This window comes from Vigna unguiculata, chromosome 1, assembly GCF_004118075.2.
Source record: "Vigna unguiculata cultivar IT97K-499-35 chromosome 1, ASM411807v1, whole genome shotgun sequence".
NCBI classification, from domain to species: domain Eukaryota; kingdom Viridiplantae; phylum Streptophyta; class Magnoliopsida; order Fabales; family Fabaceae; genus Vigna; species Vigna unguiculata.
In genome coordinates this window covers 29637720-29654453 of record NC_040279.1, presented here as the reverse complement: position 1 = coordinate 29654453, position 16734 = coordinate 29637720, and the positions used below count along the sequence as shown (strand labels likewise).

General features: G+C 30.3%; 2 protein-coding genes across 7 annotated transcripts; one reads left to right on the top strand and one right to left on the bottom strand.

Moving 5' to 3' along the window:
• Positions 1 to 3182: 3182 nt before the first annotated feature.
• LOC114185627 lies at positions 3183 to 8275 on the top strand. Of its 6 annotated transcripts, none has more exons than XM_028073497.1 (9): positions 3183 to 3349; positions 4743 to 4899; positions 5221 to 6072; positions 6157 to 6427; positions 6569 to 6775; positions 6877 to 7050; positions 7201 to 7404; positions 7493 to 7606; positions 7778 to 8275. In XM_028073497.1, the coding sequence occupies exons 3-9, from the start codon at positions 5243 to 5245 to the stop codon at positions 8102 to 8104; spliced, it is 2127 nt and encodes a 708-aa protein (XP_027929298.1). In that variant the 5' UTR covers positions 3183 to 3349; positions 4743 to 4899; positions 5221 to 5242; the 3' UTR covers positions 8105 to 8275. The 6 variants fall into 6 exon arrangements, with proteins under 6 accessions (XP_027929298.1, XP_027929273.1, XP_027929282.1 ...); XM_028073506.1 differs by lacking the exon at positions 3183 to 3349 and adding an exon at positions 3427 to 3561; XM_028073472.1 differs by having other exon boundaries at positions 4743 to 6072.
• Positions 8276 to 10866: 2591 nt separating this feature from the next.
• LOC114175637 (AP2-like ethylene-responsive transcription factor PLT2) lies at positions 10867 to 15656 on the bottom strand. Its single transcript, XM_028060771.1, has 10 exons — positions 15526 to 15656; positions 15359 to 15435; positions 12867 to 13022; positions 12706 to 12773; positions 12599 to 12607; positions 12139 to 12227; positions 11877 to 11950; positions 11728 to 11778; positions 11567 to 11640; positions 10867 to 11459 (listed from the first exon to the last, which is right to left on the bottom strand). Exons 3-10 carry the CDS (start codon positions 12983 to 12985, stop codon positions 11047 to 11049), a joined length of 897 nt encoding a protein of 298 aa, XP_027916572.1. The 5' UTR covers positions 12986 to 13022; positions 15359 to 15435; positions 15526 to 15656; the 3' UTR covers positions 10867 to 11046.
• Between the last annotated feature and the right edge of the window lie 1078 nt (positions 15657 to 16734).

Below are 16734 nucleotides of genomic sequence, written 5' to 3'. Positions count from 1 at the left end.
TATTACAAATATATTTTATCAAATAAAATATGTTTTTATAGAATATTTTAGTATTTATTACCTAAACAATGAAATAGAGAGGTGTTACAGAATTCTTAAGGTATATATGACATGTATATGATGTGAATAAAACTTATAAATAACATATTATTAATATATTTATGGTAAACATTCGCTTAAGTTTGTATTCGTTTAAGTTTATATCCTATCTAAATTTACATTTGAAAAGGAAAAATTTTCAGATTAATAATTTTTTATTTTATTTTTATAAAAAATCAAGATTTTCATTTTTTCTAATGTCAATTTAATGAAAGGAACACATTCACTCTATTTAACAAACATTTAGAATCAATAAAATAAAAACAAATATAAGAACTAAAATAAATAAAAAATCTAAATATAAAAACAAAAATATATAAAATCATAAAACTCACTTAATAATTAAAAAAATGTAAAACACTAACTATAAACATGGACAGCTCAAGAGTTTGAAAACACAAAGTGAACTTAAAAAATAAGGTATTTTATTTATTTGTTTTTAGTTTTTTTATGCAAAATTATTTATTAAATTTTCATAATTAATGAATTATATATTTCTTTTTCAATAGATAATAATAAGACTAATTCATTAACATTAGGCATATATGCATTTCAAAAATAAGCTATTATTTTTATATAATTAAGAATGTCAATTGATTTAGTATTTTTCAAACCAACAATTTTCTTTAAGATATTTAATTATGGAAATAAATCGAATCCATCAATATCCAAAATATATTATCATGTTTTAAAGATTTTTAAAGGTTTAAGCATTTTATTTTTCGAAAATGTCCAATCCAGTAACTTTAATTTTTTAACACGAAATAAAAAATAAAAAATATCTTCATATATTTTAAATTGTTTAAATCCACTTTGAATTGTAATAATTTCTTTATCAGCACTATACAAAAAACAATCAATTCTAAATAATTCTTGAAAAAATTTTACAATTACATTCTCAACATTTTCATCAAATTATTTTTTCTGCGTCTAATACGTTTTTCACGAAATTTAGGTTCTATATTCATTTCAAAAGTAATTTCTATAGCAAAAATCAATGCATTTTCAAATAAAAAAAAATTTAAAGAAGACCTTTTAATTGTTCAATAGCTTCATCAATATAAAACAAATGATAAAACTTGATTTTGATATTCAAGAAAATAACTCCATAGTAGACTTGTATTTTGAAGTCTCAAGTATTTTTCTCCTTCTCAAGTCAAAACTTTTTCACAAACTTTCAAAGTTTATTTTAGGATTAATCATTAAAAAAATTATCGTTCTTCTTAACTCGATAATAAGTATTTTTTTTCCTAAACTTGAATTATCTTTATACAGAAATCTCAACTTTGAATTATGTTCCAATTAATCTATTATCCACAAAAAATGTTCCAATTAATCTATTATCCACCAAAAGACTAATCCCTAATCTAACTAATAGTTTTATAAAAAAAATCCAGTTCCTTATTAAGATATATACAAAAAAAAAAAAAACTCAAAACTCATAGATTGAAAATTACCAAAAACAAAACTAGGCAAAAAACAAAAAAACAAATTTATAATTCTAATACAAATTCAAAACAATATAAAAACAACAATAACACAAATAGAAAGAAAAAATATACTAAAGAAAATGAGATGAAAAAATTGGAACATAGACAACATAAGATTCAAGAAATGTAATATGCCAAAATCATAAAAAAAAAAAGAACTCTTATGAGAGAAGAGACCAAAGAGAAACAACAAAAGTCAAAGAAAGATTAAAAAAGAAAATAAAGAAAATAAAATTCAGATTAATTATAAGAAAATAAAAATAACTTATCATTCTTTTGTTTTTCATAAACAAAATTAAAGTTTACTAAAAAATATTTTAACTTATTAATTGTCATTTTTAATACCAATAAAAATGAACAAACACTAATAATAATTGAATGAAACTTTATTCTCAAACATAAACTTATAATTAATTTTATAAAATTATACTAGTAATAATTTTTTTTTTGAGATTTTTGTTTTCTTAAACATAATTTTATAATTAATTTAATAGAAATACATTGATACTAACTTTTTAAAATTTTTTTCTAAACATAATTTTATAATTAATTTAATAAAAATATTAATAATAAAAAATAATTTTGAATTTTTTTATATATTTATTTTACTTACATTAAAAGCACCTTGATTAAAATAACTAAATTTTATATAAAGAATACAGAAAGTTTGTTCACAGTCAAATACGCGGTGACTCTATGTCTACAACTTGACTTTGGTAAAAGGGATTTGTTCCTGTAAGTTAAAATAATAATGAACTAGTTATAAGTAATCTCTTTTAATTACAGATAACTAAATATATTTAAAGATCACAAATATTAATTTATTACATCTATAACCATAAACTAGTAGAGATATTTAAAATATTGTTTGTATGTTCACGTTTATTAGCGTAAAAAAAAACTCTTGATAAACTAAGAAAAACAGTTATAATAATTATTACATCAAACAAATACTTATTCCAATGCTGAGAATAAAATTTTAAAAAATGTATACGCAAAAAAATATAAATTTTATTGTTTTAATTTTGTTTTGTAGATATTACACACTATACTGTAGATAAAAAGCATATACAATTTTATTGTGTTTATTTTTGTATTTTATTTCATGTTTATAACATCTTCTATAAATATCTAGTTTTTTCCTATAATTGTACTCTTTAAATCATACATTTTTATTATTTAATTTGCATAAATAATTTTTTTTAATACGGGCTCCCCGAGTGTTTATAAATTTTTGAACTTCAAAAATCTCGTATTAGTAGGTAGGTATTTTTGCAAGAAGTAAATTTTGATAAAATAAAACTTAAATGATTAAATATAGTAAGTAAATCGTGGCATGTTGAAATGTGTGGGTCGTAAACCATCGTGAATAAGAGAATAAATAACAATTAAAACATCTCATTAAATTATTGAGAAGAAGGGGGCGGTGCGGTGCGTTTTAGGAAATAATAATAGGGCCCACAAGGATCACATCGCACCATTGAAAGGTTGACTATAATAACCGGCCATACCCGGTAACCTTCATGCACCGACACCATTTCCCGGTTACCCACACCAATCTCTGTTCCGTTTTAAAACGCGTGCACGTTCCCGCACTCTTCTTCTCTGCGCTCTCTCTCTCTCTCTCTCTCTCTTCTTGAGAAGTGAGAACTTTCTCCTCGAGAAGTGTTTGAATTTGTAACAAAACAACAGCACAAACAAGAGTGACAACATTGCTAATCCCAAGGATCTTTATGTCTGCCATCATTTTTGCGTGTGTGGTTAGTCAAGTTCTAATTCTAACGTTTTTAACTGTTCCATCATCTTCTTCTTCTTTATTGTTACTGTTACAGTTTTTGAGTTTTTATTCTCTCTCTTCTCTTAGTTTCATATATTTTTCTCTCGCGAAGTACCTTTCTTTGTTTGTCTTTGTTCCTCATTCTGCCATCTTTGGTTTTCTTCTCAGAGAAACGTCAAGTACAATGTTTTTTGGGTACGGTTACAATTGTCTTCTTTCTGGAAATAATATTCAAAACCCAACTCACCCTTCTCCTTATGTATTCAATCTTCTGTTTGTTTTCTCATTCATTTATTTATTTTTTATCTTCTGCTTATTAAATAGTGAGTGTGATGTAACTTCTGTTTCCTTCCGTTGTTGTTTTGTTTTGACTGCTTTTTTTAGTGGAAATTAAGGAAATGTAGTAGTTGAATGAATAAGCTTTCACTGCTAAATCCTAATTTTACTTGATGAGTTGGGTTGGTTGGTCAAGGTTAATAGTTAAAAAAAGACAAGATTTTTAGATTGATCAGTGACAGTTGTTATATGGGGTCTTGAAATTATTGGAATATAGCCAGCTAGCATATTTGATGTTGGTGATGACGTTGGTGATGAAGGAAATTTCTTCACCCTCTACTTCTAGGTCTCTGATAGTGCTTGGTATTCTTTTATTTGTTTTTTATTTTTTGCTCTAACATGGTGGCCGCATCTTGTTTGGTTGGCTATCTTTTCTTTTTGCTGAGAATATTTGCAGGGTACCACCATGTCACTGTCATTCCGTTCTAATTCGACTTGGTACCACAATGAAGTGTTTTTTTGTTTTTTATTTTCTGAAAAGACGCATTTCTTGCTCCTGGAGAGATGGAGAGAGTATAAAATAAAGAAGCGATGACATCATGGTTGTTCAATTTTAGGAACTCACTTCAGTTTTACTTGTGTGGACAAGATCCAAATGAATGCAGAATTGCTTATCAAAGATTTCGGATTAATGCATCTGTGCCTTTTGAAATTTTATCTATGTTTGTTTGTATTTATTTTTGTTTTCTCTGTATGTTATCATTTTGATTTCTGTCGTTGTTGTTATTTGTTGCTTTCTAAACGAAGTCTTAATTTATTTTACGCATAAAATTTGTGGCCTCAAATTGAACTTGGTTCCCCTTCAATTATTGCAAATTGTGTGCTTCATGAATGCACTTTCTGCAGTTGTCATATTTCTGGGTTTTTTTAGGTACATTCACATAGACTGTATGTTTTTTATTTTTGATACTCATTGTGATGAATGCTTCAAATGCCTTCATCTCGCCCCTTATACTGATAACCTTTCTTGGTTTCCCTTTATGATTATTGAATATTATTCCTTGAAAATATAGTCACTTATTTTACCTATACTTTTGCAGGTAGATACTATTTGTTTTAATCCCATAAAAAAACAGGGAGGTTCTGAACGCACTTCTCTCTGGTGGTGGAACCGAAGCACCATTCTGGGGAGTAGTTATTGTTAGTGATTACAGACTATATAGGATTGGGGAACTAGCGCTTAACGAGATTGCTAAGGTTAGTTACTGCTATCATTTCCCCTGTCACAGCATCTTCATTTGATTGATATTTGAAGGAATTTGAAAGCATGAAAGAAATTGAGAAGAGAAAAGCTTCAAGAAATAGTCAGACAAAGGGTTCAAGAAAAACCGAAAGGAGAGAGAGTAAATTGCAACAAGATAATTCTTCCAAAAAAATGAGTGAAAAAAGAATTGAATCTAAGACACTCCATGATAGTAGACCAACTGCAAATAATACTATAAGTGATTCCAACACGGCCTCGGAGAATTCAGAAACTTATGAAAATGTGGTTATACATTACCTGGACGATGTGAACAGGTCTGAGGAGGCACTTGCCGAGATGAAAGTCAATGAAATGGTTGCTAGTGAAAACAAAAATGAAGTGGCTGATGATCATTCTACTGATTTGGAGAAAGAGCAAAAGGAAGGGAATGACGAAGTATCAGATGCTGAGACAGTAAAGGATTCAGTATCTTCCCAAGGCGATTCTTTGACAAATGAGGATGAGAGAACTGAAGTGGCTTCAAAAGATCCTAAAAGTAAGGTTAGAGTGAGTCCTCCAGAAAACAACCGTGGTTCAAAGGAGAGATCTGATAAAAAAGCAAATAAATTGCAATCAAAGGTATCAAATGGCAATCAAAAGAAGCCTATGAACTCAAATAAAGGGACCTTCACCGTGGCAGACAAAAATACTTCCTCAACCAATTCTAAGACTGTAAAAGTTCCTGTAAATGTTTTGTCGGACTCTTCTGAAGGTGTTGATGAAAAACCTGTTCAAGAGATCAAGGAACTTGATATTGTGGATGGATCCCCCAATGGTGCTCAGAGCATAGGAATTGAATATGAAAGTCATGAAACGGTTAATGCTGAAGAAAATGATGAACGTGAGGATGAGGCAAATGTGGAATTAAAAATTGAAGAAATGCAATTACGAATTGAAAAGCTGGAAGAGGAACTTAGAGAAGTTGCTGCTCTTGAAGTGTCACTTTATTCTATTGTACCAGAGCATGGAAGCTCGGGACACAAGGTGCACACACCAGCTCGGCGCCTTTCTAGGCTCTATATACATGCTTGTAAGCATTGGACCCAGAAAAGGCGAGCCACAATTGCCAAGAATGCTGTTTCTGGCCTCATTTTGGTTGCTAAGTCTTGTGGTAATGATGTTTCAAGGTATGCTTGTTTTGTTGTTAAAGTTCTACTGTTTACTAATTTGAACATGGAGAACAAATATTTTCTTATTGGTTTGTGTTTTAGGTTAACTTTCTGGTTGTCAAATACCGTTGCGCTGAGAGAGATAATTTCACAAGCTTTTGGGAGTTCATGTCAAGCTAGTCCCCTTAAAAGGTTGGCAGAGTCAAATGGGAAGTATACTGCACTGAAACGGAAAAGTAGCACAAATGGTAAACCAGGAAGTGGTTTTATGCCTCTCGTTGAAGATTGGCAAGAGACAGGAACCTTTACCTTTGCTTTAGAAAGAGTAGAATCATGGATCTTTTCTCGGATAGTGGAGTCAGTGTGGTGGCAGGTAAATGCTGTCTCCTGTATTAGATAATTGATTTATCATTAGTAAATTTGATAATACATGTAATCTTATGAACTCAGTGGATCTTTAGTGTCATTCTTTGAAGCATTTCTTTATAACCTGAGAATCATGCTATGTTTTCAGGCTTTGACTCCCTATATGCAGTCTCCAGTTGGGAACTCTTCAAATAAATCTATTGGGAAGCTGATGGGACCTGCTCTGGGTGATCACAATCAAGGAAATTTTTCCATCAATCTTTGGAGAAATGCTTTCCAAGATGCCTTTCAACGACTCTGTCCTGTTCGAGCAGGAGGACATGAGTGTGGTTGTTTGCCCGTATTGGCTAGAATGGTGTGTTTTTTTACTATCACTGATAACCTTCCATTCTTGCATTGTTTATAATAATCCTTTTCTTCGGGTCAGGATTAAGTAGATTTAAATTCTTTCACCAGGTCATGGAACAATGCATAGCTAGACTAGACATTGCTATGTTCAATGCTATTCTTCGGGAGTCAGACCTTGAGATCCCAACTGATCCTATATCTGACCCTATTGTTGATTCAAAGGTTTTGCCAATTCCAGCTGGGAATTTAAGCTTTGGGTCTGGTGCACAGCTTAAAAACTCTGTATGTATATTGCCCTTTTTGTTACTTACTGCTTGGCTTCCACACGTTGTCTTAAAGTTAAATTTGAATACTTGAATTTCTAATCTTGAAGCATATATAGGAAGTTTAGTTTATGTGTTTACCCTTATGGAAGAACTACTTTAACTGCAGGTTGGCAATTGGTCTAGATGGCTCACTGACATGTTTGGCATGGATGTTGAAGATTGTCCACAAGAAGATCAGGAGGAGAACAGTGAGAATGATGAAAAGCAGGGTGGGGTTGGTGAACCTAAGTCTTTTGTTCTCCTAAACGACTTGAGTGACCTTCTGATGCTGCCTAAAGACATGCTTATAGATAGAAAAATCAGACAAGAGGTTAGTTTTTCTTTTGCTACAGATCAGTTTCACATTTTATAGGTTTGTCATTCTCTTTATTTCCTATGTTTCATGGTTGTGCTTATAGGTGTGTCCTTCCATCAGTCTGTCATTGGTTATACGGGTTCTCTGTAACTTCACTCCTGATGAGTTCTGTCCAGACTTTGTTCCAGGAACTGTCTTGGAGGCCCTGAACGCAGAGGTGGTATACCATAACATTAAACATAACAAATTAGCTAGGAAATAACAAATTAATTACTTGTACTAGATTGGTACTTACCTTTAATGGAATGTAATTTCATGAAGCATATAACTTTTTGCTCTAATTTTGGAAACTGATTTATTGAATTTTGTATACTTCATTCATCTTCAGACTATTATAGAGAGAAGATTGTCATCAGAGGCTGTAAGAAGCTTCCCCTATGTAGCTGCTCCTGTTGTGTACAAGCCTCCCTCTTCTGGTAATGTGGCTGAGAAAGTTGCAGAGGCTGGAGGAAAGTGTGAGTTGGGAAGAAATGTATCAGATGTTCAGAGAAGAGGGTACACCAGTGATGAAGAGCTAGAGGAACTTGATTCCCCTCTTACATCCATCATTGATAAGCTTCCTTCATCTCCACGAGTCACTCATAATGGAAAAGGTAATCACAACCCCACCACAAATGCTAGATACCAGCTACTACGTGAAGTTTGGTCCATGTGAGCCTTCTTGTAAGTTCCACACGTGTGGATACCTACCAAGGAAAAAATACCATAGTGAACTCAGAAAATTGAAAAGTGGAATACTAAGATATAAGCCTGCAGTTTTACTTTTTGTACATAAACACAAGTCATTATAGTGTAGCTTTAAAAGAATTTCTTCTGCTCAGTGTTACATCTGTCTGTTTTATTAATAGCATGCAAGATACATTTGTAATAGAAATTTTTAATATTTATTTTTTGTTATAATGAGTATACAAAATTTTACAATTTCCTAATTTTATGTTTTAGAATGTGAGATTAGTTATTTAGTTTATCTATAACTCAACCTCTTTTTGTGATAAAGGCATGAGATTGATGGTTTGTATTTCCGGTATCTTTTAAATTCTTTTAAATAACTTTCTTTGTTAGTTTTTGGTAAAATATCCGCTCCTAGATTAGTTTTAGGAACTCACTACTTACCCATTTAATGACTTTGGCACTGGATGCCTTTAATGACTTTGGTATCAATGTTCCCATAATGGGTAGTGTACCCTCGGTAAGATAAATTAGTATTTGGCAATTAAGTGAAAGTTGAAAAGGTTAATTTTTAATTAAAAATTATAGTTAATTAATTTATTGTGATAGAAGGTAGTTAGAGAAATAAATTTATAAGTTAGTCCAATAAATTAATTGAAATAAATTTTCAGATATATTCTTAGGAACGTTTGGTTTATTGTTTTACTTAGTTCTAACTATTTTCCTTTTTTTTCTAAGAAAAACCTTTATTCTTAGATTGAGCAATAATAGTGTGTTTTTTCGCCCAAGGTAAGATGAAGCCCAATGGAAGTCGCGGAACTTCACAACATAACGTAATCTAAAATTTTTAATTTATTCTTTTATTTTTGTCATTTTAGTTCATACATATGTTTAATTATTAATATTTATTTTCTATAATTTCCTAATTATATAAATTGAATCACTCGCCCTAAAATTTCTTCTTTTAGTTAATATAGATGTTATCTACTATTAATTTGTATTTAGGAGAGGAAAAGTTTAAATATTTGTGATAATTTAATATATATATATATAAATATTCTAGCTTTTTCTATTTGATTTTGTTCTTTATGTTTTTGAAGATTGATTGTCATTGATAGATGTAGTTTAATTCTGGATTCTGGATATCAAATCATGCAATGACACAAAATCCTGGAAAAGTGTCATTGATCATTATAAACTCTAAACTTATAATGCAAAAACATTAATTTCATCACCAAGGGATTAATCATTGGTTAAAGTTCTTAGATTATTCAAGAGGAATGAATTGTCTTGAATTGGAAATTTGAATTGAGTACATTAAATGATTGAAATGATATATGTACATGTAATTTCAAATGTACAAAAATTGTTAACGAATGAAACTCAGTATAGTCATTCTTATTGTTATTTACCTAATCCTCTCTTTATTTTCGTATATTAGGGTTTATAAAAAAGAAGAAGAAAAGTACTGGATATTCCTCTCAAATCTTTCTCTTATAAATCACCCCAAGTAAATATAGTGTAAGGGTGATAGTTGATAGAAAGTTATCTTAATTGGTTACATACTTTTGACATTATATTTTTGTCTTTCATTGAAATTTCGCAAATGTATAAACAAATTAAATGTAAGATTAACCCTAAAGTAGTCATATATATTACCATAAACCTGAATAAGGAATTCTTTCCCCAAAAGAACGATAATAGCCAATGTATTTCTAACACTATTTAATCAAGATATGTCGTTTTCTATTGATCATAATTTCCAAAAGAAAAGAAAATTGTACACGCTTCACTCATAGAACAACTCTAATAGAATGACTAAGACCAAAGAAATCCTAATACATCATGAAATCAAGCTTTAACTACTATCTTACCACAGATGGGAAGAAAGATTCCTCTAAATAACGAAAACTTGTTAGAAAAAAAAGTTTGGAAATTGTTCTTGGTTGGAACTAAGCGATCTCAGAAGCCTTCAGTCTTCTTTCTCCTTCCCTCTTCTCCTTATCACTGTCTCTGATCCACCGCCGGGAGTGGGGTACCTGCAAGCACTCCGATGCTTAAGTCAGAAATAATCCGATATTCTCTATGCACTATATGAGTTCAAGATTAGATACCCTTGTTAGTCATTGAATAGTCTCTTATATTACCTGGCATCACTCCCGACTTTATTACCTACAAGATGGTTTTCTTCTTTCATTAAGCATTAAGGAATTTAATGAATGTCGTAACTGACTCGAACCTTAATACAATGGTAACATTTCCAATTCCAATTTATGATGAGCTTTTTAGTTCTTGAGCATGTATGTTATCTCTTCCACCATTGAAAAAATCTTCCCCTCTACACCGTCAATCCAGGATGTACCCGGCCCCTTAGGCCGGGATGTACCCGGCCATTTAGGCCAAGATGTGCCTGCTGCCTTGTTGGACCATGGAACACATATTGCGCACAGTGGATGAGATGTACCTAGACACTGGGTCGGGATGTACACGTCCATCAACACCAAGCTGGATCTTTTCTCCCTATTCTCCTTTGATAAATGCGTCTTTATTTGAACAACATCCTTTCCTGCTGTGCACGTGTCCGGATACATCTCTCCCACGCTTAGCTACTATACTAATTAGTGGGACATACATACATGACACCCTGTACAGATATAATATTTTTTTCAACTTAAAGATCATGCAAAAACATACAAACCCTTGGCATATAATACTAAATGATTTAAATATAAGGATTAAAACCAGAAAGTATAATGTTCAAGCCAAACATAAAACATAAAAATAGCATGCCATGCATGCAAGCAAGTTCTTAGAAGATACTGCACTACTATAGTGTGCTATTAAAGTTTAACTTCCACAAACGACAACAAATGTTTTGACAGCGAATCACAATCTCAATTCTGAACTTGTCCACTAACATAATCAACTTCAAGTTTGTCTCTTGATGAATTTCATATAAGCTTCGAACTTTTCCCTGGGCGTGCTTCCCTCTTCACTTCCATTCACCACATTTGTAGAATCAGTTTCTCTTTGTAAGGGTACATTTGTAGAATTTGCATGTTCTTCTGTGTTTCCTGACACTGTTGACATTTGAAATTCTTGCACTCCCTCCCTGTTCACATTCCCTTGGCCAGTGATGTTATAAAGCACTTCATCAAAAGCCTGCATTGCTTCCAAAGGGACAGTGAATTGTGGCTGATACATCACTTTTTCAGGATCAGTCTCTCCAAGCAAAATGGCATCAACGTTATAAAACCTGATACTGAAATTAGTAATGGCTTTGAGCCCTTTCAACTTTATGCTCTCAATATCATAAGCCCTAGCTGCTTCCTCTTCTGATTCTGTTTATTTATATACGCAAAAGCTCAGAAACTGATCAATAATTTGACCAGATTAAATGATGATAATACTTTAAAAATACTACAATGAAACATATAAAAAACTTCACCGAATAATCCAAGGAAGATGCGATTGTCGTTGCCTTCATCAAGATCAGCTTGCCATTTCCCAGTAGAGAAATCTCTGATGAAAATTAAGTAGAAGTGAGTGAAAGAGATGTATATATATAGATAGAAGTTAAAAGGCAACCAGCTATATTTTTGTGTGTACCTGGAGACTCCACGATAAATGGAGATGGCCCTGGTAAAAGTGAAACTCAACCTTTATACAAAATGATTTGCACTGATCAATATTTATTAGGGAAAATGAAAATGAATGAATTGAGAACCAAGGAAAGTAGGAGTTTAAGATATTAATACATTCTGACAGAATCCACAACTTCGGTTTTTGACATATCAGTCATAGCCTCCAGTGCTGACTTGTATTGAGTTTCCTGGAACAACAAAAGATATTGTTGGACAATATATGATGCATTAAAGACAGGTTTAGTGTAAAATAAAATAACTATGTCCATGGATTGTGCTTTACTTTATCTATTCTTGTTAATTATTATTATATTCGTATATGCATATTCATATTTGAGAATGACAAATAAATCTAATTAATATAAACGTAGCTTACTGGAAAGTTTGTTTTTACACCGGATCCCCCAAGTTTCAGAGCCACCATATCATGAGCTCTTGCTGCATTTACGTCTTTGTCAAATTTACCTGCTCAAGTTATTTGTTAGTCCAAGCACCCACCATACATACACACACACACACACACATATATATATATATATATATATATATATATATATATATATATATATATATATATATATATATATATATATATATATATATATATATATATATATATTCATAATGTAATAAATTAGGAAAAGTATTTTCATCATCAGTAATAAAAACAACCAATTGCTAGATTAGTGCAAATATAAAACCATGTTTTCATGAACTTGCTCTTTATTGAAATGTTCCCATTCATAAACGATAGTTTAGGTTCTCAGAGTTGCATTAATCATTGCACTTCCCCTTTTGAAGTCATTAAAAGCACTTGAACATGTTGCTTCACTCACCAAGATGTACTGCAAGATAAGGTAAACATAATGAATTTTGAACTTATCATGAGGTGGATATATATACAGGAAATGGAAATTCTGAAATAATGAACATTAAAAATTACTTAATTGCTCGCCCTTGGTTTCATCATTGTCACGTACTTCAGCTATATAGATTGATTTACCTGTGACTCTGAGTTCACAAAAAAACCCACATTAGCCAGTTTCATAGTTATCCATAATGAATAGTTAATGCAGACTCATAAACGGAATACTGTATATGTACTTTCGAACTCCGTCATATGTATGAGACTCTGTGTCCATCTCATCCCTATGATCCAAATCTGAGGATCCTTCAGAAGCAGCAGAATTAGGCTGAACATATGTAAAATTGGTCGGAAACATCTTCTTCTTTCTTTCTTGTTTATAACAAAGAGAAATCCTAAAGAGAAAACAGTGAAAACCACTCTCAGTAAAGTAACAATGAATTTGAATAAAAACCACCTGCCAAAACAAAATTGATCTGTTTCATTAGAAAATAAAGATGAAGGAAAAAAATTGTAAAAGTTAGGGATTCAAAGAAACACAGCAAATGAAAACAGGAAAATTTGCCATTTGGTTAGGGCAGGGATGGTTTTAATAGGTATTATCTTTTAGAAGGATTTAAACTATCATATTTTTTTACTTGTAAAACCCTCAGGTACTTGAGAATTGAACTTCTATTTTTAGTTTCTGCTCCCCGAAACTGGAAGTAAATCATGAACTTTGTGGCAAAACAAAACTTAATTACTATAATTTATAATCATACTAACCACTAAAGAAGAAAAAAAAAACTTAAAATCAATAGTTTAATGCGGTTTCCTTTAGATTTACTTAGAAAGTATTAGACCACTTTTCCAAACTCTTTTATTATTTATTTCTTTTGTTGAATTTTTTGTCTTACAAATTATTGCTGTTAGTTGTGGTGTGGAGATGACGACTATAATAGTACCACATCAATCTAAACCCTAAAACCCTAAAGACAAGAGAAAACAGTGAGTATGAATCGGTACTTGTGGAATACTTTTGAGATGGGTTTTATGGAAATGGATAAAAGGTTACAAACTTGTGTAGGGTATAAGAAGTGAACAAAATCTACTGCAGGATTAAATTTTATGATTTGGTAGATAAAAAGGCAACTATTGTCTGATAACAAGGGTCCAGAGGAAGGTACAAGTCAATCATCAACAACCAAAATTGAACATCTCATTTCACTATTGTAGAAAGAAAAGTTACATGCATGCAAGATACAAAACACAATCAAGATGATGAAACGTTTTGGTTTAACTTGGTGAAAAGTTGTAAAGATAACAAAATTTGTATTTGACATCAATTAGGGTCGGACTCAAGATCATAGCATGTCTAAAACAAATTTAAAAAATAGATATTTTATTTAAAATTTATTTTTAAAATTTTTTTGTGCAAAATTATTTATTAAAACGTCACAATTAATTTCATTTAACATTTCTTTCGATATAATGATAAAATTAATCTATTTAATATTTGTTGTTAATCTTAAATTAGAATCCATAATTTAAAGTAATGATAAGTATAAAATAATCGATCTAAACAAAACTATGAAAAAAAAAACTAAGGTTGTGTTTAGATTGACAAGTTAATAAAAATTAGTGAGTGATGTAATGTATTTAATAAATAAAAATATATTTTAATTAAAAAATTATTATTATTATTATTTATATTTATTATAAATATTTGTTATTTTGGAATAAAACACAAATATTTTATTAAATATAAATTAATTATATTTAGTAGAATAAAAGATAAATATTTTATTATAAAATAATATATATATATATATATATATATTATAGGATATGTGTTTCTTTGCAAATCTTCTTATAATCGTGAAAAATGTTTTTTAAAAAACATTGTATCATTTTTTGTGCTTAATTGCCTTGATATTTCAACTTTCGTTGTAAATTTGCGCTTAATGTAAATTTGTCGTTGGATCCAAACACTACATAAATCTTCAATGGTTGAATGGATTGAGTAATGGACGAAAGAAAAGGACCAAAACAACAAAAAGATGGAGGTAGTGACAATTGTAAAATTGAGAAAGGTTTTTCTCTAAGATTTTTGTTACAAAAAAGGTACGTTTTCATTCCCTTAAACTTGAGTTGTCTTTGTTCAGAAAACCCCGTTTTGAACGTAAACTTTATATCTGAATCTTATCTACCAAAAGACTACACATTAATAATTTTGTCAAAAAAATTATGGTTTATCATCGATATATATATATATATATTCGCAAAAAATATAAAAAATAAAACTGGACAAAAGAAACACATTTATAATTCTAATATAAATTCAACAAATAAAATAAAAGCAGCATCAACACAAATAAAAAAAATATATATACTAATAAAAAATAAGAATAAAAATGTCTGTACACACAATACAAAATAATAATGAGATTCAAAGAATATAATACATCAATATCTTGAAGAAAAAAAAGTTTTATCATTCAAAAGTTAGAAAATTGCGAGAAAACGAAGATCCAAGAAATAGAGAAATTGAGAAGGAAAAATAGAGCCATCTAACTTTTCAAATGTGAGGTTTGAATCTCAACAATGAGAGTTAATTTGAGAAGATCGTGTTCAAGGAAAATCAAGATTTTAGCATCTAAGTTTGATGTATGTGTAAATGATTTGAAGTGTTATCATAACGGGTAAACTAATTACATGCATTGAAAATTTCGAAACTGAGTTTTGGCCTTACTAATGCATGTAAGAAGAACTTTCTTCCAATATCTGATTCGGTTGATGTACTCTGATTATATGCCAAGATCGGAAACGCTGCAGCAAAAAGAATAGTATTAGTAACAGTTGCTACTCTTGTGTAAATTGTTGGAAATTAGGGATTGAGATCCAAATCAGTATTTTTACCTGAGAAGAGAAAAGAAGAGTACGATTGTACGTATCTCCAATTCTATTTGCCACCCTTTATTGAGACTTTGGGTCTGTTCATCATTTTCTTGTTTTCCCACAAATTGCAATTATCATTCTGTGTTTGATGTCCTTTTATAGACCTTCGTTCTCACTTTGCAAAACATTTCCAACGTCTATCTACGTGTATAGGATCATTATTAACATAAGTGAACGCTCACTCTAACGTATAGAAGTTTCCTTTTTGTTGTTTTCTGCTTTTGAAACATGCACCAATGTCATTTCTCACCCAAATGCTGCTATCATTTTGGGTTAAATATATTCTTGGTCTCTGTGCGAAAATTATAATTAGTCTCTTTTCGAAATTTTGGAGTAATTTAGTCTCCATCCTTATATATGTGTGACTTTATTCCTTTTAACCCACTTTTGTTAAGTTTATTTGATGTTTTGAACTCTTTTTGAATGCATTTTTTAGTTAACATTGATGTGAAAATATGTCAAACGGAAAAAATAACTCAAATGTTATCATAAAACACATTTGAAATGTTAAATAAATTTAACAAAATTTGGTTAACATGGCTAAATACACACATTTATAAAGATAGGAACTAAATTAGGTCAAAATTTCGAAAAAGAACTATAATGTCAATTTTGATTAAAAGTTAAAGGACCAAATACATATTTAACCATTTTTTAAAGACTATTTTAAATATATTTTTAGTCCCTAAATTTCATACAAAATTGGAATTTGTTTCTATTTGAAACTTTGACACATTATAGTCCTCAAACTTTAAAATGAATGGAATGGATATAATCCTTTTAACACAATCTTGTTAAATTATTTTGATGTGTCAACCACGTTTATTAACTGACATTGAAGCAAAAATGTCAAACAATTTAAATAAGTCAAATGCTAAAATGAAACGCATTTGACACAACAAAAAATTTAATGTGTAGGTGGGTGTTAAAAGGACTATATCTATTCATTTTGAAAGGTTTGAGACTAAAATGTATCAAAGTTTCGGACATGGACGAATCCAATTTTGTGTCAAAGGGAGACAAAAAACATACTTAACCCCTTTTTTATAACTTCATCTTTTTAATATATATTTTCTTGAAGTCATACATAGAATAGAGATAAGACCAAGTATGTTTTATGAGATTGAGGTGGATTAAAAATTTATTTTTTAACATGATATCTTATGTTAG

Coding starts and splice junctions, on each gene's coding strand:
- LOC114175637 (XM_028060771.1), bottom strand. CDS start 12,985: ATGTTTCCGACCAATTTTACATATGTTCAGCCTAATTCTGCTGCTTCT. Junction 12,774..12,866: donor ACATATGACGGAGTTCGAAA/GTACATATACAG, acceptor TTGTGAACTCAG/AGTCACAGGTAAATCAATCT. Junction 11,951..12,138: donor GTGTAAAAACAAACTTTCCA/GTAAGCTACGTT, acceptor TTGTTGTTCCAG/GAAACTCAATACAAGTCAGC.
- LOC114185627 (XM_028073472.1), top strand. CDS start 4,970: ATGAAAGAAATTGAGAAGAGAAAAGCTTCAAGAAATAGTCAGACAAAG. Junction 6,073..6,156: donor TGTGGTAATGATGTTTCAAG/GTATGCTTGTTT, acceptor TTTGTGTTTTAG/GTTAACTTTCTGGTTGTCAA. Junction 6,776..6,876: donor TGCCCGTATTGGCTAGAATG/GTGTGTTTTTTT, acceptor TTCTTTCACCAG/GTCATGGAACAATGCATAGC.